Raw genomic sequence first — 25,224 nt, forward strand, 5'->3', positions numbered from 1 at the left:
AACATGGCATTTCAAAATCTTCAACTACTAGCCATAATCATAATGAAAATTACTGTATTTGTGTCACGAGCCATGTGGTAATTCTGCATCAGATGCACCAAAGCTTTAGTACACCCTTAAATATTAATTTCCTATCAGAACATTGTACACATTATTTTAAATGTTAATGCTCTTCTAACTCAGAGTGCTTTAATCTAACCACTAAGAGATCAAATTCAGCATTGCAGCCACAATCGATGCCATGGGAGGAATTGTACTAGCATTCATGGTTCTTACATTTTTACTGGTGTAATAAAATAACTAAAATTTGAGCAATACATAGTACTGTTACTTAGGTGAATAAAGTCACATAATTGACTTTAAAAATGCTCTTTTCACAGGATGCTTTGGTTTTCTAAGACACAGAAAAACCCCTATTTTGGTTAAAAGCCATTTGCTTCACAAAGAAATATCTAAACCATTAAGTTTATAAATGGTCTTAAAAAGTACTTTTTCTTGGGGAACAATGAAATTTCAGAAAGTGGGAGTCATCTGTCACAGCTTCATATTTCAATATATGAGAAAATTAAAATGTGTTATAACCAACACTAAACTTATTATAAAACTGCCTTTGAAGCCCAACAGTGCTACTATATATAAAAAAGCTTTTACTGAAAATTTCCTACACATGAAAAAAAGGACTAGTTAATGAATTCAATAGTTTCCCCCCACCTTTCTTGCAGTCTTTCCACACGATTTTTCGTGTCTTCTCAAAATGTCTGTTCATCCAAGTAAGAAGACGTCTTTCAGATGAAGAATATATATTACTAGACAAAGGGTTAACACTTATTCTTGGAATGTGTTCTGTGTCTTCTGGATCATACCAGTTGTTGTCCTCAAGAACAGAAACACGCTGGAGAACCAAAATCTAAAACAGGTGAATTATTATATTGTTTCTTTTAGATAAACAACACTCACACGTTTAAAATGTTTATTATATTTGTTATTTTAAATCTGTTTTTAATTTTTTATTGTGTGAGCCACCCTGAGAACTTTTTGTTGTAGGGCAGCATATCACATAAAGATGCATGTCTCAAGCAAGCAAAATAACATTAGCTATGATTTTGCATTATGTCTGAATCCTAGCCTGCCTGCAAATTGTGATTTGTTTGGGGTCAACAAACCAGGATCTGAAACCACAGTTGAAGGTAATTTGCAAGTCAAAATTTATGCTAAGTGTGGTTTGCTGTTCTAAATTCACAAAGAACTGACAGATTTGAGTAGGGATCATTGCTCTAGCTTAAGAGACTACTGCATGATGGAAACAGGAGTTGCTCCATCTCATGATGCTGCTGCACCATGGATACTATTATGAACTTATGAAACTAACTGCTGAGAAGTAGGGAAACAAAACCAGATGAGAAGTTTTAAGCCATGTCTGGTGTTGTATGTCTAGAAGTTTCGAACTATGGTGTGGGTTCTTAACTACGTTTAGCAAAAAACATTTTTCTGTGCTATGTCTGAACCCAGCCTAAATGAAGCAAAGCCATATTCATCTCACCTTGTATATTTGAAGCAACACATCTGTCCATGCCCGTTTGCTCATAGCCTCAAATACAGAGTCATCCAAAACATAAATACAGCTGTCATCAGGATTAAGCTTCTGAACCGCCAAAGAAAGATAAAAGTGCTGTGATTTCCATTTTGGTTTTGTTCTAACTTGTACAATAGTGAATTCTAAATAGTAGCTACCAATTTCTAAAATAATCATCCCAAATAAAGTCGTTCAGCATGCAGAACCAAATCTGCAAATGTAGGAGGTACTATGTACAATATTTTACATGGGGATATGCAAATTCATGCTGCCATCTGATCCCCATTTACTTGAGAGTTGGAATTTACTTGTAAATAAATGTTTGTCATCCACAAATCAACAAATGCCATGCTATATCCCCAATGGGCAACCTTATGCTTCACTATACATTACATCCATTACATGTTTATAATTAAGCAAAAAGCATGAAGTGCTATGTAGTGGACATTGTTTGTATAGAACGCACAAGCAAAATAAGAAAAAGTGCAGGTGTTGCATATTGAAAGTTAACTATAGCATTACAGGTGGTCAATCCACTGAAGAAAGGCCTTATTCATTTCACATATAAATTAAGCCTAAAATCAAAACTGAAATAGATACAATTAAGTTAGTTAAATTACCTTCACCACAAGCTGCAAAGAGATCCATTTCTTATAATCCTCAAAGTCAAGAAGAAACTGGGGCAAAATGTGAGAAAGGCATGCTCCTTGACTTCTAACATTAATATAGAAACAAGAATAGGACAAATAATAAATGAAAACCTGGAAGGAAACATTCCATTTTCATGTACCTTCTTTCCATAGCCACACATCTGAAATACATAGGTACGACATTTTCTATAAGGAATGTACTAATAGTGGCACTTAAAAGATTGTGTCATCTCATATGATCCTACCTGTTCCACTCAGTTCATCAGCAGAGACTGTGCTCCATATCCAACCATCAGAAGTGTGGAAGGTGGGAACAGAGGCTACAGTATTCACTGCCCTGAGAGATCTGGTTGGCCCCTTCTTGATGGTGGCTGCATGCCGAGTGAAAAGTTTTTTATTCAAGCAGGCCTACAGCTTGGCCATTAAGAAAAGAAAACAGATATATATATATATATATATATATATATATATATATATATATATATATATATTTGTATGGTTGTTTTTCATCTTTTTATTCTGTCTGTGGTTTACTTTTTTTAAAAAAAAAAAGTATTACCAGTATATGCCTGTTTTTAATGTTGCTGCTGTGAACAGCTTTGAGCTCTCAGTGAAAAAACAAGATATCAAATAAATAAATTAATAAATAAATGATATTATATGCCACCTTTCTTCAATTGAACTCAAGGTGGTGTATTTATGTGGTATTCCAAGGCAGTCCCCCATTGAAGCACTGACAAGGTCCTGTTGTGCTCAGCTTCAACAAGGTTGCTGAATCATGCACTTTAAGACCTAATTCTGCCAATTTTCCAACTTCTGTTTAGTAGATCCGAATCAGATTTAAATGGCCTGCTAATTGCATTCTACAACTTTAAGTTAAATCATCCATGAGCACTCATTTTTACAGTAAAAATGGGCATGTTTCCATAAAAAATAGTCCAGAAAAACTATGGTTTGTATAATAAAGGATAAAGTGGATGATGATAATCCATTTTAGTCTTTGCAATATTAATAAACCACCAACCCTTTTCTTTCATCCCTTGAAAAACGGTGATGGCTAGCCCTGCCATTCAGGCAGATGAAGCATCCACAGGCTATTTAAAGTGTTGGTTCTAGTGAGGGACAGCTTCATTTGAACTCTGCTTCACACAGCAAGATGTCTTGGGCCAGCACATGGGGTAAGAGATGGGGGAAATTTGTCAATTTTGTTCAATGTGATCCTGTGAATCACTATACCAGGCACAGCAGCTCAGTAAATCTAGGATCCTTCACAATGGTATTAATGTTCTCCATTGAAGTTCAGTTTTTGTAATGCACCGATATCACACAAGACAGCTGTGTGTAATATAAATGTGTCAGGCCAACAAAAAGCCACTGGGCTCAAAGGGAAGGTATTCTGGGCCCAGCTCTCCTAGTAAATGCTCAGGGACAAGGATTACACTGGTAGAGATTCAGACCAGTTCTGTCTGTCCCACTTATCAGGTATGAAATTTCACTTTAGTACTGCTGCAGGTAAAGCAGATCCAAGGTTGGACCAAGAAATTTTGCTGCCAGAGGCAAAAAATGCCCCCTCCCCAATTCCATGTCCAGAGTATCATTTGAATCTTATTTCAACACTGGCAATGGTACAGAATCCCCCACCATACATGTGGGCAGCAGGCTAGCTCAGGGAGCATAGGCCAGACTCCATAATACACAGAGCTCTGTTCGCCAATACTTCCCAACTCCAGCATCTGCTGCTTGATGCAGCTGCTTTACTCTGCTGAATAGTAGGACAATCATGAAGAGCAAATTATGTGTAGACGGAGAATGCTTAGCTGAAGGATCTGTTCTTCATTGCTGCTTCTGAACTGTTCCACCAGTCTCTCTTCCCATGTATGAAGCCAGGTAAGGGGGAGGAAAACCACCCCTTTCCTAGTCCCAGTGATTATTCCAGGGCTTGAGACAACGTCGGGGTTCACAGAATGTGATAGCCCACACTCAAAGTTGAGTATGGGTAGAGTGTAGGTTGCCATTGAACTGTGGGTTGTTGTTGAAACTAGGATTGTTGTGTTGTGTGAACCCAACCACACTATCAAACCATGTTTATTAACCATAAACATCTGATGAATAGAACTCATGATTTGCTGTTGGGTTGTGAACTGTGGGTTGTAATGATGAACCACTGAAACACCTCTGGAAAAATGCCTCATCTCATATTTAAATGTGCTTTCCAATTCTCTTGGTGCCAAAGACATCTAAACTAATGTTCTCCATTATTCTGATTTCTTGATCTTCAATCGTCATTCCCATCACACCAAATTCTATTTCAATCTCATTAACAGCACAATCCTGCATGATTACTCAGAAGCAATGTGTTCAATAGGGCTTACTCCCTGGTAGGTGTGCACAGGATTTCAGCCTTAAATAGAAATACAGTGTCATTTTAGTGTGGAAAAATGGTTTTCGGATTGCTTTGTTTTTTGAGGTTAGGTTTGCGAGATTGGTGTGGGGACTGACAGATTTTTAATGCAGAAAAATGGAATGAACATCTGTTTTTTAGAATTAAGTATTTATTCACTTATTTCCTTGCCACCTTTCCCAAAAACATGGACACTACTCATTAAAATAACCTCATGGCAAATTTAAGAAACTAAAATATTAATTTGAGTATATTTCACTTGTCTGTGGTGAAAAATATTTTTCATTCCATATGCACAGACTTCTTTGTTTAAAAAAACACTTTTTTTTTCTTTTAAAGGAATTGCTTAAATGCCCTGTTCCTCTGTCTTATCCAGTCAGCAGTCACACAGTTAGAACTAAACATCCTTATCAGCACTTCCAGCCAGGGTCATTTTGCAATCTAGTTCATGGCCGCTGGAATTTATATTTGAGGGGAAACTCAGGGTAATGAGCCAATTTTATTAACTATATTGGGCAATTTCTATATCAAAAGAATTTAATGTAAGCCACAGTGACCTATGTTTGATGCTAGAAGTTCATATAAAACTTAGCATATTGCCTTCATTGCAAAAACTGTTCTTCCACACTTGTTATTTTAGGAAAAATCACATGTGCCCATAGAAGGAAGTGGATTCAGAGACAAAAATAATGCTGTATCCATCACTTCTATTTGCAATAATAAAATGCAATGTTGCTACAATTTGCCTTATGTTACAGACATGCTGGTCTGAGGGCATTACAATCTTTTCAAAAACAGTTAGCCGTGCTTGACAATATATATGGACTCTTGTGGACATGCATACTGAAATGTGGCATTTTTTTCAATGCCTGGCGAAAAACTTAGGCGGAGCTTAATAAAACCATAGAATTCCCCATCTCTCTCAGATGAAAGAAATTGTGTGAGAACAAAGACATTAACCATATTCAAAGCATAGTTGACCGAGAGAAGCCATCAGGCTATCGTTCTGCACTTCCAGGCTGCTTGTCTGCCCGTCCTGGGTCACCTGCCTGTCAGCTACAGGTCCTTACTTGCAGTCTGAAAACAGGGAAGACTTGTGAAGAGGAAATTAATGCTGTGCTCATGGACCTCCCCTGCAAATCTGTGGGGATTTTTCATTCAGATATAATAAGTTTCCCATGGAGGAAAAACACTGGAATCACCCCTAGACATTAGGTTCAGAACTATTAAAACTGTATTAGCACTGAAGTAAAATACAACATTGCTAAATGACAGGCCTCCATCAGTTCTGTGTAATCACTATTGCTTCCAGTCTATCTCTATCAAAATGTCATCAAGGGGAAAATAAAAGGAAGCAATAGAATGTATTAAGTCAGGTTGTTGTTTTCCCAACATTTCATTGATCAAATATCCACCATGCTAGACAACAATTATTTAATGTTACCAGAAATGTCAAAGCAAAAAAGTCCCTGAAAGTGTTTAACAAAGTAGAAAGCAGGTTGCAAATTCTTGTAAACTTGATGTCCTTTGATCATGTGAACCAGGTGGTATACATAACAAATTAGTGCAACAGGGGAAATAATATTAATCTTGAAAGACTTTTAAACTACTTCAAGAAAACTACAGACAAAGGAAAATAGTAAAATATTTTCAAAATACTTACTTGAGAAAAGTGATCATTGTGGCATGTTGCCAGTGGAGTTGCACCACTCGGTCAATGGGATCAAATGGCAAAGATTGGCTCGAACTAATCCCAGGCAGTAACTGCCCACACAGATGGAGCAGCATGTCATAAATAGTCTTGATATCTTTACCCAGATTTAATTTAAGCTTTTCCTCAGATGAAGTCATTTGAATTTTACAGACATCGCTGGGTAGGAGATAAAAATTACTCTGTTTCATTATTAAAAGCAAGCTAATATTAAACACGTTAATGTGATGGCCCTCTTACTGGAGAACTAATTAAAAAATGTATGTGCCCCATTAGAGTGCTTCGAGTGCTTATCTATTCCCAGGAGTAGGTAGCCATGTTAGTTTATTAATAACAGAGTCTTGTGGTACCTTAAAGACGGACAAGCTGATTTTGGAATAAGTCCATGAAACAATATGCTAAAATAACTATATTAGTCTTTAAGGTGTCACAAGGCTCTTTGTTCTTTTGGGTGTTATCTAGAGACACTAGTTTATACATGGAGTTCTGTATAAGTCCCATAATACTTATATAAACACTCTATGCAAAACTCAAAACCAACAGACTCAAAACCATAATACTTATATAAACATTCTATCCAAAGCTCAAAACCAACAGACTATTGATTGAAACCCATTAATGTTGTCTTAGAGTGCAATCCTATGGATGTTTAGACAGAAAAAAGTCCTACTACTCCCAGCATTCCTCAGCCAGAATGACTGGCTGGGGAAAGCTGGGATTTGTAGGACTTTTCCTATCTAAGCATGCATCCTTATTTATTTTTCTCTTCTATGGGCAGTTAAATAAGCACCACGGAGTTGAGTGGGACTTACTCCCAGTTAAGTATGTATAGGATTGCAGGCTTAAACTCTTTTGGCAGGTATCTAGTAATAAATCCATCAACAAGAGAGCTTATTTCACAAGAATTTAGTTCCTTCCTATTCTCATCATTTTTCTAGACCACATAATTTGGACAACAACATTATAGTGCACTCCTTTATATTAGATTTATTGGTAAAACTGGCTTTAGTCGATAGGACAGTTTGAACACCACCACTATCAGTCTCTGTTCAGATAGAAAGGTAGAGTAGAGATTTTATGGCATATGCAGCATCTAGACCATTCAGTTCACGCATAAAATTTTCTTCTGTCAGCTTTCAGGACACATTACTTCCCAAGGTCTTAAAAAGAGAATATTAGTCCAATTGTGTTTTTTAAAACACACTGAAAGCACGAATGAATAACGATTCATAACAGACATAAATGGTATGTATTAATATTTTCAGCTATCTTTTCTGTTTGATGAATAAAATCTGTCAGGTCTTTATTCAAATCTCATTGCCTTTCATAGCATTAATGCATCAAGATATAAGTAGTGGCAGGATGCTTGGTGGAGCTGGATATACCCCATACACAAATAGGGCCACATTTCACGTTTCCTGTTTTTCTAACTTATTGTTAGAAGATGCACCTGAAAATATTTTATTCTATTTCAGAGATTGCCTGTTAAGCTATATATCAAGAAGTTAAAAACAAACCTACAAAATACAGCCTTTCCACATTTATAGCTAACAGAGAGCAAAGGCAAGGGAAAAAGATATTGCTTCCCATTGTATCCTAGTCATACACGGAACGTTCCCTAACAGAGTTGTTGACACAGTAAAGGCCTCCTGAAAGTTCCATCTCAGATTTTACTGGAAAGTGAATGGCTTGTATGAAAGTGCCTAACCCTATCAACACCATGCTTTTTGTGAAAAGCTACACCAAGAAGAGAATGTGTTATGTTTGGGACTACATATTTAAGTAGACCCACAGATCAAATAAAAAAAGAGATAATGGAGTTATCCAGCTTCTATACTGTTTTAATAATTGGGAACCAGATTATTCATGGGAGTAATCTCAAGGAAGCGTACAGTTTGTGAAAACAAAATGAGGGGATTGGTTCACTGATCTCAGTAATTTATGAACATAAGAACAGACCAAAGGCCTCTCTAGTCAGGCATTTTGTACACAAAGCAGCCAACCAGCTGCCTATGGGAAGCCCACAAGCAGGATATGAGTGCAATATCATCTTCCTATACATACTTCTCAGTAACAGGCATACAGAGACATATTCCCTCCGATACTGAGATAGTATATAGCCATCATGACTAGTAGCCACTGATAGCAATTCCCATTGAGAGCTTTTCAGTCAACATAACTAGTGGGAGTTAAGCATGTCTTATACACTTCTGATTTTAAAGAGACTTGGTAAATAGTATCTCTGTCCCTTGCCAAACCCAGGCATGCATAAAACTGTGTCCCCCTTCAGCTGTGCATCCCTTATTAGGTAGGGCTTTTAAATTTTGTTTAAAGCTATAGATTTATATTGTGGCTTGTTCCTCCAATGCTGGATCTCACACTAGGATTACAGTAAAATCCTACTGCAAATAAAGAAGTGAAAATGCTAATTAAATTAAAAAAGCATACATTTTTTAAAAAACAAAACTAAGTAGTCTGAGAAAACAAACAGTTAGTACCGTCTTAAAGAATGAGGAATGGAAATGGGATTTGGTCCTTTAGACCAACCATAGAGAGTAAACCAGTTTTGAACTGCTGTAATAACTTTCTGGAAAAATGCATATTCTTCTGTGTTTTCAATAGGAAAAACTGATTGCAGAAATGTGCACTTAACCCATCCACTCTGGCTGGTAGAATCAGTCTTCTTTATCTTTTCATTTTCAAGCATCTTTTCTAATTCTGCACATAAGTAAGTGAAGTTAGTTGTAATTATACCACCTTTTACCAAACAAATAAGAAGTAAAGTACTTATTTCTTTTACATTCAATTTTTGTTGGAAAGGAAACCAAGCATTTCAGGTATGTCCACAGACTGTGATGACTGGCCTGCTAATCAGTAGTTTCTCTCATCTATAGCATGGAGAAATCATTAGCTATCAGACCAAACCCAAAAAATTAAGAGCTTCAGACTGGAACTTGATAAATTAGACTAGCTGATTATGAATGTATAAACATTTATCCAATGCAATCAGACAATCACTGATGTGTTAAACCCCCAACATAAAATTGATACTATGAAACACATTTACTAGAAACCAAAATGTATAATGTTATTGAATGGATCAAAAAATATTTCAGTAAATAAATCATTACTTTTTCACAAGTGTTTCTCTATTAATATATTAATTCCCATCCCACCTTTCAATCCAGAAGGCTCCAAATAGCAGCGTATATAAATAGCTTGACATCTATCACAAGAACATCAGAAACACTTAGCTGAATAAGATTAAGGGCCCATATAGTCCAGTATCATGTTTCTAACAGTAGTTAGCCAGATATGTCCAGGAAGCTCATATGCAGGTCATGTAGGTAACAAGCCCTCCCTCATGTTTGCCACTCAGAAACTGGCATTCAGTGGCATACTTAACTTGGAAATTCCAGCTAATTATCTTGACTAGTAGCCAGTGATAAATCCACATACCATGAATTTGTCAAATCACCTTCGAAAGTGGCTGTAGATAATCCTACACCCATGCTTGATGTCAATAATGGGATGAATGAGGGCTAAAAAACTGAAACTAAATCTGGACAAAACAGACATGCTTCTCATCAGTAGGAAGGGTTTTAGTTGAATATTCAACCAGTGTTAGAAGGGCTTGCACTGCCTCTGAAAAATCAGGTTCACAATTTGGGATGCTCTTGGACTCAGCCTTAGATCTGGATTTTCAGCCCCCAGCCGTGGCCAGAAGTGCCTTTTCACAATTAAGATTGGTGCACCAGCTGCATCCCTGGGGCAGAACTGGTCCCTGGGGCTTTCCTGGCAAACTGTGTCCTAAGGAGATGAGAATGTCATCTGTATCTAAGCCCTGTACCTGATCAGTATCCTTGCCCTCTAAGGACGAGGATTTGGGGTCTATGATAGGTTATTGCTTTTTCTTTCATTTTTTTATAAGGAACACAGGAAAGAGTAGCAGGAAATAATATTTTTAAACAATAATTAATAACAAAATTCAACTGGCCATACTAAAGATATCTAGCTAATATTCTCTTCCTCAGCAACAGCATCTATTGAACTCTGATATTGTTTCCCAAGAATGTAATATTTCTTTTGAAAGCTTGTCTATGAACTAATATAAAAAAATGGATCAGCCTAGTTAATTCAGTTTTGTGTGCTTTATAAATGGGATCATGGCCATTGCACAGCACATCTTCGAACAGATATATCTGTTATACTGATAGACCTCTGAAAACACAGTTATAGCCTTTCTGCAAACTCAGAAACTAACACATAATCTAGTATCTTCAGATAGCTCCTGAAAATCTCAATTGCCTTTAACAAACATTTCTAGTTCTCATTGTAGAGAACTTTTGTGCATTATACCTGCAACAGAACTGTCATAGGCAGAGTTGGTAACTGTGTCAAAGGTACTGGAAGAAGTTTGTGAACATGTTCCTGGAATGTAGCATGAATTCCGTGAAGTTTCTCCAGTGCTGTAAATTATCTCAGCAGTATCTATACATTTGATGAAAACATAAATCAACGACATCATACAGGTTTAACATTAGTACCTTAGTACCTTCAATGAACAAATGAACAAATACAATGAACAAATACAAAAACCTCTGCATTTCCCCCTGCTAACTACATACTATCTACAAACGAAACTATGGTCTTTAAGTAGAGGACAGCAATGCATTAAATGCTAATGCTGAAGTGCTTAACCTTAATTACTAGTAAAACACTTTAAAGTTACATCAAAATTCATCTAATCCTTACCTTTAACATCTTTGAAGTAGATCTCAACATCTTTAGATAATTTCTTTGACTATTGCTGTTAATACTGACAACTTATTCAGTCTTTATTTAGCTATTTTATTTCATCCCTTTGCTTCTCCCCAATCTCTCAGTCCCCCACCCCACCCCACCCAGGTCTTCATGTGCAGTTTTAGACAGTTAAAGTGAGACTATGACAATATGTGTTATGGGCTATCCTAGGGGAAGACAACCTGTGTTGTCTTCCCCTAGGATAGCCCATAACACATATTGTCTAACTAGGGGAAGACAACCTGTGGTCATCCAGAAGCTTTGGTCCATATCAGCCTTAGCCATCATAGCCAATGGTGAGGAATGATGGGAGTTGTAGACCAAAACAGCTGTGGGGGTCACAAATTGCTCACCCCTGCTTTAAAGTAAAACTACGGAGTAGCATATAAATAGATAAAACATTCTCTGCTCACCACTTCTTAGGATAATTTGTTGGTCAGGAAGGTGGCATGCCAAGTAGGGATACACAGTAAGGATGCAATTCTCTGCTGTTGCAGACACCTGAAGTGGGAATCTAAAAACACAACAATTCCCATTGAAATTACAATATAGTATTTTCCAGCCAATAGGGGGTCCTTTCCAATTAACATTCTCAATTTCTACACAACGAAGGCACCAGATCCAATGTTGCAACTGTGTTTGCACATAATGCCAAACCATGGTTTCTGTTAACCATGGTTTATTGCTTTAGTCATGAATTATCTTGCAGTCAGGCAAATGAACAGCAGCCTGATTTCCATGTTTCAGCTTCATTTCTCTCCTGCCCACATTACCAATCTTTAGACTGGTTTGATTTTCAGGCTGCTCTTGTTGGGCACCTCTGTTTCAAGGCAGACAGTGGTGTAAACAAGCCAGTAATAAACCACAGTACTGGGTACAGTCCTCACAAATGACAGGTCATGGTTTAAACAAACCAGATCTCCTAAGCCAACAACAAACCTTGGCTTCTATTTATGGTTGGTAACTGGTTAACAAATCATGGTTTGCTTGCAGGATGGGTTCAGACACAGCAACAAGCCAGATTTCAACCAGACCATTGCTTAGTATTATGTGCAAACCAGGCTACAGTAATTCATACAGCAAAATGCCTACGTAGAAACACTTTATTTTTGCAGAAGGGGCACAATGAGCACATGAAGGGACACAACTTTGTGTCCTTGATACACACAGTGTATCACAAGAAGATCCAAAAGAAGGGGTGCTGCAAATGTACAAAACTTTTGCATTAACAGGGTATCACTTGATAGATGCATTAAACTTTTTACTTGCTTAAAAGATAGCTACACCCCAAAGCAATGGTATCACCAGCTCTTTTAGGCCTTATGCCTTCATAGTCTTTTCTGTTTCTTTTTAAACCTGTAAGACCATGAGTTATGAAAACATCTCTAGAGGACATTTGCGGAATAATTGCTGGTGGTTTTATTATTCTGCTGCCTGACATTATTTCACAGGAAGGGTTTTTAATGTTTTCTAAAACTGTTTATCCATTTTGTAAGCCATTTGGGCATGTTAAAAAGAGGGAAGGGTGCAATATAAATTTTATACTGTAATTATGTATTATGACTATACAAAGCATATTTTGAAATGACATGAATTCAGCAGAACTTGCAAAATAGGGCGGGCATAACTTGTAGAGTATTATTTTATTTTTTCCAGGTTAAAAAAGTATTTACCATCTGCAACACCAATACACCAAGATTCACATTTTTAAATCATTCAGAACATTTAGATGAGAAAGACAGAGTCAGTGCCAATGTGGTATAGTGAATAGAGTGTCAGATTTGGACCAGGGAGCTGCTGTATGGGTGAAAAACTGCTACTCAACGACGAGGAGCACTCAGTAGCCTTAATAAATCACTATGGTTGCTTCCAGATGAGGGTCTCCTAGCACTGCCAATCAGAAGGCACTGAGCAGCAATTCTATCTTTTATTCCTTAACAGATTTTCTGCGGTAAGGAGAAAAATGGAAGAAGTGGTGGGAAAACACGAGAGGGCTACAAGTGGAAGATATCACCATCTGAACCCCCTATAAAATTCCATCAATGAAGCAGGGCAATAGCATCATAAAAAGCCTCATCTGGAAGTACCCTCTCAACCTAATCTAGTCACAAACTTGATGTGCACTATCCTGAATTCCTCAGAGGAAGAGCAGGACCTAAATAACAAGCAATTATAGTTGACAGTTTTAAATGAACCAAAGACAATTTTTTTTGTCAAGAATTATGTCCCAGTTTTACTATTTGATATTGCCAGCCTTTACTGGAAAGATTTTACATAGTAGTTATCCAATTCTATGCTCTATTGGAGTCCTATGAAAGCAACACCTGCCTTTTCACTTCAAAGTCAAAGATGCAGGGCAAATTCACTAATTGAATGAAAAATTCCTCTCATGAAGTTCTGTTTATGCATTGAGCTCATGCACACACAAGCACTTCAATATCAAAACCTACTGTAATATTTAGTGTTTCATTAATACTAGGTCACATTGCCCACTCAATCAATTACATAATGCGTCAATGAAGGGTCTCACCTCATGTCACACACAGGTCTATGGACTGTTGGAGCTCATGCCTTTCTAATCACAAGGAGACCTCAATATTGCAATGGTAAGAAGGAGTAGCAGCCAGCTTCTTGCTTGCTAATCTCCTTTTCTATCTTCATTACCGCTCATGCAGGGCTTCTTCCCATGGTGGCAAGGAGGCAACGAAAGGATAGCTGTAGCTCTCAAGGCCCAACAGGTCAGGCAGGACGAGCTCAGCCAGGATGAAGATCAGCCAAGATTCCTGGGCTAGGCATCACCCACTCCTTGCAGCCTCTTTGCCTTTTCCGTTCCCTCTCTCCCCATCAGTCCTGCTACCTTCCCTGCCTTCTCCCGCTCTTGTGTCTGTGTTGGATTGAGGATCTAAGCTGCCTACAAGTGCTTTAAAATAGAAACACAGCCTCCGTATTCTGCTCCCCTTCAGTCCTTCTTCTTCAGATAGGTGGGAAAGGGAAAACACATGATGAGAAAAGTGGAGATCCATTGCCTCTTCCCCCAACTGTATGGATCATGAAGCCACTTCAGTGGACCCACTGAGGGCATCTTTGCCTCTGGGCCACAAAAATCCTAGAGCCTATATTGGGTCAAACATTCTACACAATTCTCTATAGAGTGCCAACACACCAGTTTAAGCTTTTAGATTAGATGGTTTTAGATGAGATTTGGCACCCAGATATAAATTAATTACATCATTTTCAAATGTAATATTTTACAGACATTTTCCTTCTGCTAGTTCATATCTTTTAGCGGTCTTCTAAATTACTTCAGCACCTAGTAAAACATTAGTATACATACCTGTTTTCTTCTCTATCCACAAAGAACAAATTCTTTAAAAAAGACAATGGCTTTGAGGATTTAAAACTAATATGACAGGTGATTCCAATATTGTCTCCTATTTCAATTACATTGCCATTCGGAAAGTCAACAGTTAAGGGATTAATCCACTCTTCATCATCTTCTACAGGGTCCAATTCTGGAATTTCAACTCGCAAAGCTGATGGCCTATAACACCAAGCGAATAAGACATGAATTTCCAAAGGATCAAAGTAACAACCTTGAAATATACATGAAAAATATATGCTTTCAGAGAATTACTCTGTAGTTTGGGCTGCTGCATCTATAGTAGCATCTTAAGTCAGGTATGTGAGGCATCGCCCTTTGAATCATGCACCATTTACTACTGAACAGGTCTAGCATGTCCTTTACTAAAGCAAATTCTTGGTTTAGTTTTGTGTCCAAATAGAAGATTAAAAGTTCTGCTGGTGGTCTTATGTTTGCTGAACAAAGAGCCTTTAGCTTACTAACTGCTCTTTAGCTTATCAACCCAGCCCAACCCAATTCTAAAAAAGCCTTATGTATCAAAGTTGTGCAGCACAATGTTGGGTGTGTGTATGGCTAGTGCTAAACTAGCACAAAAAAGGGGTTAACAACTATTAGTCGAAGTTCCCACTATGCTAGCAGCCCAGTGCCAAATCTATATGCTACAGTGGCTCAAAGGATGATTGTATATGTAACTACTCTACAACCATGGCCTTACAGCAAACTTTTAATATAGAGTAGGGTTTAAACAATTAACCCAAGATCCAAAAAAAATATTATTGGAAGACTGGAGAAAAGTGATTTAGATAAGCCTTTGTCACTGAAAAACTAGTTAGTAAGTATCTTGCAACTTCATTATTTGTTGCAATTATTTTTATATTCATTTATCAGCAGCATAAAACCATCATTTTTAAATGAGTAGAGAGAAAATAATTTCTGTGCAAAATGCTATTTTCTGAAATGTAAATCATAATTTATGTGAGGATTTACCTTAAATAATCCTGGGGAATTACACAGACATCTGCTCCTGTTTTCACATTGAGAGGAACAGGAGTCAGTATCAAAAGCTGAGGTTCAAAGTTGATCTTGGGTGCCTTCACAGCCCCAGATAAACTGACTATTCTGTAAACAATTCTCTCATCATTCAAAAACACTGGCACTTGAGCTGTGTATACTCCACGCCAACCTGGAGAAAAATGCAATAGTCAACTATATTAACATAAATGAAGTGTGTTTCTTGAGGCAAAAGACTAGACTAGATTCTTAAAAATGAAACATACTACTTTCTTTTGAAAACCAAGCTGAGGCATGAGGACAGCCTACAGAACTCAGTAGCATTTCTAAATAGATTTAACCATTTTTTCTATAAAATTATTTTTAAAAACAATTTAAAAATTACTATGAATTTTACTAAGTCCTACAACCCAACAATGTGTGAAATCCAATAGTCAAATCACATGCAGGATTTCAAAATCACATTTCAAATTGTGTTCCTGGTTACACATATCACTGCCCTGAAGCTCACCTTTAATAGCACAAAAGATACTGGCCTGGTTCAGACAACACACTAAACCATGCTGCTTAACCACAAAATGGTTAAGGGAATGCATAGGGTGACCATATGAAAAGGAGGACAGGGATCCTGTATCTTTAACAGCTGTATTGAAAAGGGAATTTCAGCAAATGTCATTTGGATACATGCAGCACCTGGTGAAATTCCCTGTTCATCACAACAGTTAAAGCTGCAGGAGCCATGTCCTCTTTTGTATCTGATCACTCTACTATAGCTTTTGCAGCTTTAACTGTTGTGATGATTAGACAACTGCACCAGGTTCTGCAGGCATACAAATGACACCTGCTGAAATTCCCTTTTCTATACAATTGATAAAGGTACAGGAGCCCTGCCCTCCTTTTCATATGGTCACCCTAGGAATGCATTAAGGTTAATGTATTCCCTTAACCATTTTGTGGTTAAGCCACATGGTCTAGCATGTTGTCTGAACCAGGCCATTGTTTGACAGACATAAAATCATAGTTTTGCATCAACAAGGCAATTCTCAGCAAGCAATAGCCTGCCTAACCAGATTTTCAAGATGTGGTGTTCAAACTATCATAAAGAAATTTTAAGAAACTGGGCAAGTTGAAGACAGAAAATGCAGTAGAAGACCCAAAAAGCTGTCTACATCTGATGAACAGTACTTAAAAGCCACTACCTTGAGGGACAGAAGGAAATCCAGTGAAGTGCTTGCTCAACATCTCGCAGAGTCATGTGGCACCTAAGTACATGCTTCAACTTTGAGAAGAAGTCTTACAAGAAATGGTCTTATGGGGCATGTTTCAGCTAAGACACCATTCTGGTGGAAAGGCAACAAGCAGAAGGGATTGCAATATGCAAAAGACCATAAAGCATGGAGTGACAACCTGTGGCAAAAAGTCTTATGGAGCACCGAGTCTAAATTTGAAATCTTTCATGCCCAAGGACACCAATGATCCTGCCCAGACAACACGCTAAGCCATGGTGGTTAAGTATTTTGAACTAAACATTATATGTGAACCATGACTTAGTGTGTTGTGTGAACCATTTCTAACAACGGTGGCTACATAACCAGTTTAAACACACTCACTAACCATTTGCTGCAACCTAACCATGGCTTAGCGTGTTGTCTGTACAGGCCCAATATGTCAGAAGAAGAGTTGGAGAGAAGTATATTGATGCCTGTTTGCAGCCTTCTGTAAAACATGGTGGCAGCTTAGTCATGGTCTGGGGGTGCATTTCAGCCAACTCTTTAGGGAATCTGGTCAAAATTGATGGAATTATGAATGCTGTGAAATATAAACTGATCTTGATTCATCATACTATACCTTCAGGAAAACAACTGACTGGAAAAAGCTTTATCTTCCAGCATGATAATGACCCCAAAAACTCAGTAAACACAATTAAGACCTAGTTAGAGTGAAAATTTGCAGATCGAACACTCACAGTATTAGATTGGCCATCTCAGAGCCCCAACCTCAACATAATTTATTATTATTTTATTTATTTATTTAGAATATTTATATACCGCTCCCCATTGAAAAATTTAGGAGCGGTGTACAAGATAAAATGAAAATAACAGAATAACAGAATAAAACAGTTAAAACAAAATTTAAAAGAAGCAAAAACAGATTCAAGGCTGCAAATTAAGGAAAGGCTTCTTGGAATAAAGATGTTTTCAGGAGACGCCAAAAGGAGTACAAGGTTGGTGCCTGCCTGACCTCCAGAGGCAGGGAATTCCACAGGAGGGGCGCCACCACGCTGAAGGCTCTTCCCCTGGTGGATTCCAATCGGACGATGGATCTATGTGGAACCACCAGGAGCAGGCCCTCGGATGACCTCAGTTGGTAAGGGAGAAGGCGTTCTCTCAGGTATCCTGGTCCCAAGTTGTTTAGGGCTTTGTATAAAAGTACAAGAACCTTAAACCTGGCCCGGTAGCGAATAGGCAGTCAGTGCAGTTCCCTCAGCAGAGGAGTTACATGCTGGAAAGGGGCAGGTCCAGACAACAGCCAAGCTGCAGCATTCTGCACTAGCTCCAGCTTCCGGAGCAGCTTTAAGGGCAGCCCCACATAGAGTGTGTTGCACTAATCCAATCTTGAGGTTACCAATGCCTGTACCACCATGGCTAAGCTATCCCTGTCCAGGAGAGGCCATAGTTGGTGAACCAAATGAAGATGGTAGAAGGCACTCCGAGCCATGGCGGCTACTTGAGCCTCCAACGACAGAAATGGGTCTAAGAGTACCCCCAAACTAATGTGTGGGACAGGGAAAAGAAAAAAAAGCAGCAAAATCAAAAGAAGAGTTATGGCAAATCCTGCCATAACTCTTCTTTTGATTTTGCTGCTTTTTTTTACCAAAGCAAATTGCTTCAGTTTTGCATTCCTGGGGAGGCCACACATTCCTGAGGATGGACAACTTTTCATTGTCTTAATATTTCTTTGTGTTTACTTCCATGCTATATAGTGGTTTTGGAACAAATAAACAATGTCTGCTCAGATAAATTGCTTTAATTTGGCCTAAGACTTTTGCACAGTACTGTATTTCTTAAATGAATTAATATAACTAACTATACAACAATGTAAGATAATATCATCAAAATGCAAACTTGATTTTAATAAAGTGAATGTAGTAATTTTCATAGAGATAAATTACTCACTCTAATAGCAAATGGAGATGGTTGAGTGCCTATGAGTTTGGTAGTGAAATGAGGCCTCCCTAAAATAAGGTAGTGATTTGATTTCTACATGCTAAGAGGATTCCATAGGTACCCAGACAGAAATACATGTGTTCATGAAGTAAAACACAAACACACACACACACACAGTATGGACCAACAAGGACCCTGAACTTCCACACTTACAAAAAAGAGTCTAAAGCAACCAGAAGTTGGGCCAACTGAATGACTTGATTAAGCTATGGTTGAGAACAGTTGATAATGGAACATTAATAAGTCAGTTGAAACTCTATCCAATCTTCTCCGGCAGCCTCCTACCAACCCCCACATTTGCTTCAGCCTGAACAGCATTACAGTAGGGATGGCCGTCACAGGGAAATCCAGCCCTTTTTGGGATCATCAGAGTAAACTTATTAGATCATCATATTTTAGGAAAGTATTATGATTTTCAATAAATCTATAGGACAAGAACACAGAGGGTATTGCACTGGCTATAAGACTTCCAATTATGTTCCATTGAAGACAATGGGTACTGAACTACTTTAAAAACTTAATTGCTGCACGTAAACGTTCTTCATTAACTTCCTTAGATAGCTGCTTGTTTATTTGTAATCACAGGATCTACTTTCAGAACAAAGTCTGAAATGACTTCTTTCACTACTTTGAAGAGGTACACATAGCATGCACTGTGCAGTGTGCATGACAAACCGTGTGTGTTTCCATAGGATGGACCAAAGCATATCAGCCTCTTCCAGCAATGCTTCCAGATTGGTGATGAAGTGCCAGAAATGTTCAAGAAGCTGCTACATAGACAGTATCCAATCTTCTGAGCTACACTGCTGTATCAAGGAGATAACTATCAATTTTAAATCCACAGAAAGAGCTTTGAGGGATGATTTGAGATTAATTAAAAAGGGCAAGGTATACTGTGAAGAGTCAAAAAGAAATATGCTACCCACTGCAGTACAATCTTATCCTGCACCCCTGCTTCCCCAATTATATAATTTTGCTTCAATTAAAAACCTGGAAGCACCACCACCAAAGGCAAATAATTTGATTGTGTCCTTTTGGCTATTTGGTCCTCTCTACTGCCAACAAGGTTAGAAAGATCTGCCCATAATAGAGATAACTGTGGAAGGAAAATCTGTTCACTGAGGATTAGAAATAAATCAGAATTCATTTCACTCGAGATACATTTAATTTCATTTGGCTAAATGTGTTTGTATAACCCAAGTTTCCTGTGACTTTGACAGCACAATCCTATGAATGTCTATTTAGAAGTAATTCCCACTATGTTCAGTGTAGCTTATTTTTAGCATGCCTGAATTAAAACTACTCAAAACCCTTCAAAAATGTCAGGTCTTCTCTCGGAAAAAACATATATGTTCCATAGTTATTTCCCTAGCAATGTTTCCTAGATTGACAGGGGAAAAGCAACTCAATGCTGTGCTTGGGGCTGGAGAAAGATACTGTTAAATTTTGCAGCCAACATAGAGTAAAAGGAAAACTCCATAACCTAGAATAGTTTTCAGACACTTTTCCAGAGCAAGCTCAATGTTTGCCCCTGAGCTCAGAGAAAAACTCTCAAAACTAAATAATTTCTTTAAAGCTTTTCAAAGTAAAAAATGAATGTATTCTCTCCCAAGTAAATGTAAGAAGTGAGGACCCATTACAAATACATCTTTCAGAAGACAATAAACAGTAGCAATAATTATTATTCTGATATCTGATCGTCAAGAAATTCAGTTTGGTTCAGCCTCAAATCAAGCTCGCTAGCACATGATTGTTTAGACATAAGAAATTTACAATATTTATCTTCTACTACTTTAGATATTCAAGTAAAATTGTTTGCATTTATTTTAAAAAGAATCAATAATTTCATCAAACACCTAAGAAGAAAGAAACTGAGACAGTTCACACATCATGGCATCAATTCCTGGGTTATTTAACTCAGGAACTGCATGAATAAGTGGCATGTGCAAACTGCGAGCTCATCATTTCTGCTTTTTATTAACAACCCAGAAATCTCATTCCTGGATTATCTTGTGATGTACAAACCTGGAAACTCTGGGTTGTTTCGGGATTAAACAACCCAGAGTTAACCCAACAATTGTCCATGGTTTGTTGTTGAATTAACTCTGGGCTGTTTAACCCCTAAAAAACTCAGAATTTCTAGGTTCACATGTCATGAAACAATCCAGGACTGGGGCTTTCCTGAGTTGTTAATTAAAAGAGGAAACAATGAGCATGCAATTTTTGCACTCCGCTCATCCCCACAATTCCTGGGTTAAACAATCCAGGAATTGCTGTCATGAAGTGTGACCAGGTCTCTTGTGCTCTTGCTTTTCATAATAAAACTTCTATAAAACCCTGCCCAAGGTGGAATCTTAAATATGCAATATTATTTTAAAACATTTATGTAGAGCAGACCAAGTCAGAAAAAATACTTACATGGACAGAAGCATATAGTAACAAATGTGTGTTGACCTGGGTAGAGAACCCCAGAATGTAAACTAAATTTGAAGATACCATCATCTACTGCTTTGCCTGCAGCATCAAGATCAAATCGCCATGTAATCTGTTTCTTTGAGATATTGTTCACCTGCAGCTTCTGTAAAAGGATATGAAGAAAACCAGCATCAGTATCATAACTGAAACAAGACGGACTTTCATGAGTTCAAAAGGTCCATGTCCCATCCCCAAATTTCAAACATGTTTCCCCAAAACTTTAGGAGTGTTGCTGAAAGGTAATGCAGAGCAAGGATAATATAATTAGAACTGGACAATGGCAAATACAAAATATATGTTTTGGTAGTAGTTTTGAGTAGATAATAAATGCATAAATATTGGTATCAATCAACCAAACTAATAACACTATTGGTTGTTGTTGAAAGGCCAAATAATACCATAAATATGAATTACACAAAACCTTTCAATTAGAGAGTAATCCTATGCCCACCTGACATTGTTGGGCGGGGGGAGGCATAGGATACACTGGTTTCCTGGCTGTGAGCCAGAAAATCATGCTCCACACCCCCTCCCATCCCTCTTGTAACTGGTGGGGACAGAACTGCACCAGCTACCTCTCTGCACTCAGACAACAGAGCATAGAGATGGGGAAAAGGAGGAGTTTCTGGGGGAGGAGAGGGGAAGAGACCGAGGCGGCTGCATTACATGTTTCTTATGGTTGCCCCAGTCTTCTTTCCTCCCCCTCAGAGGTACTGCAGCTAGACAGGCCTGTCTAGAAGAAATGCAGGGTAGCTGGAGGGCAGGGCCACCGCTCTCCTACCAACCTGCACTGGATAATTGGCAGCCTGCGACTTCGGGAGCTGCCGACTATCTGGATAGAATTGAGTCCTTAATGGCCTAGAATCCCTACCCAGTGAACTTCGTTGTCTGGATATCAACAGTGATACATTTATGAACTTCAGCTATGGGGCAGTATATAAATGTCATAAATAATAATAATAATTTCCTATGATGCATGCCAGGGCCAAGGTTTTAGGAGTTCTAATGAAAAAATCCCTAACAAACCATAACTTACCATCCATCACAGGCACCTACATCTTACAAAAGAATATCCCCCATGGGGGTTTATTTACTTTCATCAACACTTCTTCCACATGACTAGCTAATAGTGAAAGTGGCCTGGGAGCCTTTTCTGAGGGAAAGGAAAGCACACATCCATTGTTAAGCAAATTTAGGATAAACACTTCAATATAAAAAGGACACAGCTTCAAAGTGTAATCTACTCAGGTTGCTTACAAGATTCTGCCCAACAGAATTTCACCCCAGATTTGGGGGTTCTGAATTAATATTTTAGTGAAGCAAAACCTTCCCCTCATCTCTCATTCTCTCTTACTGTCAATGATGTTACGCTTACTTCGGTCAAGGAAGCTCGTAGTCTTGGCTTTATATTTGATTCCTCGCTCTCCTTTATTCCTCATATTGAGGCAGTAGCTAAATCCTGTCGTTTTTTCCTGTATAATATTGCCAGGATTCGATCATTTCTGTCTGTCTCTTCTGCCAAGACGCTTGTTCATGCATTGGTTATTTCTCGGTTGGACTACTGCAACCTTCTTCTCACTGGCCTTCCTTCTTCTCACATCAGTCCGTTGGTTTCCGTTCACCACTCTGCTGCTAAGATCATCTTCTTGGCTCGCCGCTCTGACCATGTTACTCCACTTCTGAACTCTCTTCATTGGCTTCCAATTCACTTCAGAATCCAATATAAACTTCTTCTGTTGACCTTCAAAGCTTTTCATGGTCTAGCTCCTTCCTATCTCTCCTCTCTCATCTCACACTATTGCCCCGCTCGTGCTCTTCGTTCCTCTGATGCCATGTTTCTCACCTGCCCAAGGGTCTTTACTTCCCTTGCTCGGCTTCGTCCATTTTCTTCTGCTGCCCCTTACGCCTGGAACGCTCTTCCAGAACATCTGAGATCCACAAGTTCAATCGCAGCTTTTAAAGCTCAGCTAAAAACTTTTCTTTTTCCTAAAGCTTTTAAAACCTGATGTCGTTTGGACTCTATACTGTTAGTTTTACCCTACCCTGTGCCTGTTTACCCTACCCAGTGCCTGTTTGCATTCTCTTCCTTATTGCTTTACTATGATTCCCCTCCTTATTGCTTTACTATGATTTTATTAGAATGTAAGCTTATGCGGCAGGGTCTTGCTATTTACTGTTTTACTCTGTACAGCACCATGTACATTGATGGTGCTATATAAATAATAATAATAATAATAATAATAATAATAATAATAATAATGTCAGAATTCATAGTTGTTCCAAATTAATATTTTTGGAATTACTTCAGTTTCCTGAACAAACCCTAAACTGCGCTTAAGCTTAAATTATGGTGTATGGAAACAAGCAAACTTCATAAACTACATGCTATAGTTATATACAGTCTGTTTGGGTTTAGAGAAAACAACCTACAGTTAGGAAAAAATTGAAGCGAAAACTTCCGATCTTCTAGCATAACCAGGAGGGGAGGGGGAGACATGTGAGCTACAAGCTCAAGCTCACGCAGTCTCAATCATGTAATGATAAACAAATGATGTAAATGATTCTTTTCCTCTTCATCCTATCTTTTCCTCATATATCGGTTTACTTAGGTTTTAAACCTGCAAACAGGGTTTTTAATTTTATGTTATATACTGTATAATATCTTGTTTTCTTTTCATATTCTGCTAATGTAGAAATACAAAATGAATGAAATTCAAAGGGAGAAGATGTGCAGCAAACAGTGTGAGGGTACATGTAGCAAGTTTGTTATCCATATCCTGAAATTCTCCTTTCTTGCCTAAAGAATGGAATGCAAGCATAAATGAACCACAGCATAATGGTAAAGCAGAAGTTAGAGAGATGAGGAATCCACTCATCTCTACAATATACCTACCCTTATGTTACTGCTGTCACTTATAACACCCAACTTGATACTTCTAAAATTATACTGAAATACGAGCTCCACAGGAGAAAGTTGCAATGGTGGCTGTAATACTGTAGATGAAAGTAAACATACACATTTTTATTTAACCTCCCAACAAATGCTTCTGAAAGTATTTTTTCGGTTAAAGCCTCTTACTACCTCATAAGTTCCTGTAGCCGACATACTTTCACTCAACCAAACAATCCTCCATCATGGAATACATAAACTATTGATATAGTTTATAAAACTTAAATTACCTGTTTGATTGAGACTATGGCTCAATCCAAAATATCTCCCACATAAATCCAATCTCCCGAACCATAGTTTGGAGACTCAGGAGGCTTGAATGCTCCTTTCTCTCCATTACACATAGGCTCGAATTACCACTTCCTTTGTTTTGTTTTGTTTTAATCACAGTTTCTGATGACATCAGAATCAGCAAACTATGGTTAGTGTCTCGCTTCCAAGCTATGATTTGAAAAAAAAGAATCTGAAGTAGTTCTCCAGACCATTGCTTGGAGGCAGTCCTAACAATGGAGAGTATGTAACGCTGCTCATGTGCTAGTGGATCCTGAGGTAAATAGAAATGAGCTAAAACCACTGTTTCTGGAATAGGGAAGTTTGACCTGGCCCACTTCAGAAACTAGTGTGTATACTCATTTCTGGTGTTGCTTTAGGAAGTGCTAGCTTCCTGTTACACTAGTGATGAATCCCACTGGCACAACAGAAACAGGGTAAGTGCAGTGGTAATATTGGATACTGCCCTATAGTTTGCTGATTCAGATATCACAACAAGCTCTGGTTTAAAATAAAGCAGTAAGTAGAGACAGGTACCTATGAATGAGCTGGGAAGGAGAAAGGAAAAGAGATTTTGTGAGCCTGTGGCATGCTCCTGGGCTCAGAAACATTGTCTGGAAGGCTGGGATCATAAAGCCTAAACTGAGCTTATGTATTCTGAGCTTTAAACTTTAATCTTACATCCAGAACTTCTAAGAAGAAATCAACTTCAAAGCACACAATAAGAAATGGGATGTCTTTTGCATACCTCCCACATAAATAAGTTAAACCCAATTTCACTTTTCCTTCCAA

General features: G+C 38.1%; 1 protein-coding gene across 1 annotated transcript in view; it reads right to left on the reverse strand.

The window, feature by feature from the left end:
• The window catches only part of CFAP47 (cilia and flagella associated protein 47), a 255,076-nt gene that overhangs the window by 180,576 nt on the left and 49,276 nt on the right, over positions 1–25,224 (reverse strand). Inside the window, exons 23-33 of the mRNA XM_063127690.1 lie at positions 24,106–24,206; positions 21,156–21,315; positions 15,487–15,682; positions 14,473–14,679; positions 11,552–11,652; positions 10,695–10,826; positions 8,834–9,053; positions 6,288–6,494; positions 2,194–2,287; positions 1,541–1,642; positions 712–907 (exon numbers count right to left, since the gene is read on the reverse strand). Of these exons, the coding sequence (XP_062983760.1) occupies positions 712–907; positions 1,541–1,642; positions 2,194–2,287; positions 6,288–6,494; positions 8,834–9,053; positions 10,695–10,826; positions 11,552–11,652; positions 14,473–14,679; positions 15,487–15,682; positions 21,156–21,315; positions 24,106–24,206 (1,716 nt within the window). The remainder of the gene's footprint in view (positions 1–711; positions 908–1,540; positions 1,643–2,193; positions 2,288–6,287; positions 6,495–8,833; positions 9,054–10,694; positions 10,827–11,551; positions 11,653–14,472; positions 14,680–15,486; positions 15,683–21,155; positions 21,316–24,105; positions 24,207–25,224) is intronic.

This window comes from Elgaria multicarinata, chromosome 5 (assembly GCF_023053635.1).
Source record: "Elgaria multicarinata webbii isolate HBS135686 ecotype San Diego chromosome 5, rElgMul1.1.pri, whole genome shotgun sequence".
In the NCBI taxonomy this organism is placed as follows: domain Eukaryota; kingdom Metazoa; phylum Chordata; class Lepidosauria; order Squamata; family Anguidae; genus Elgaria; species Elgaria multicarinata.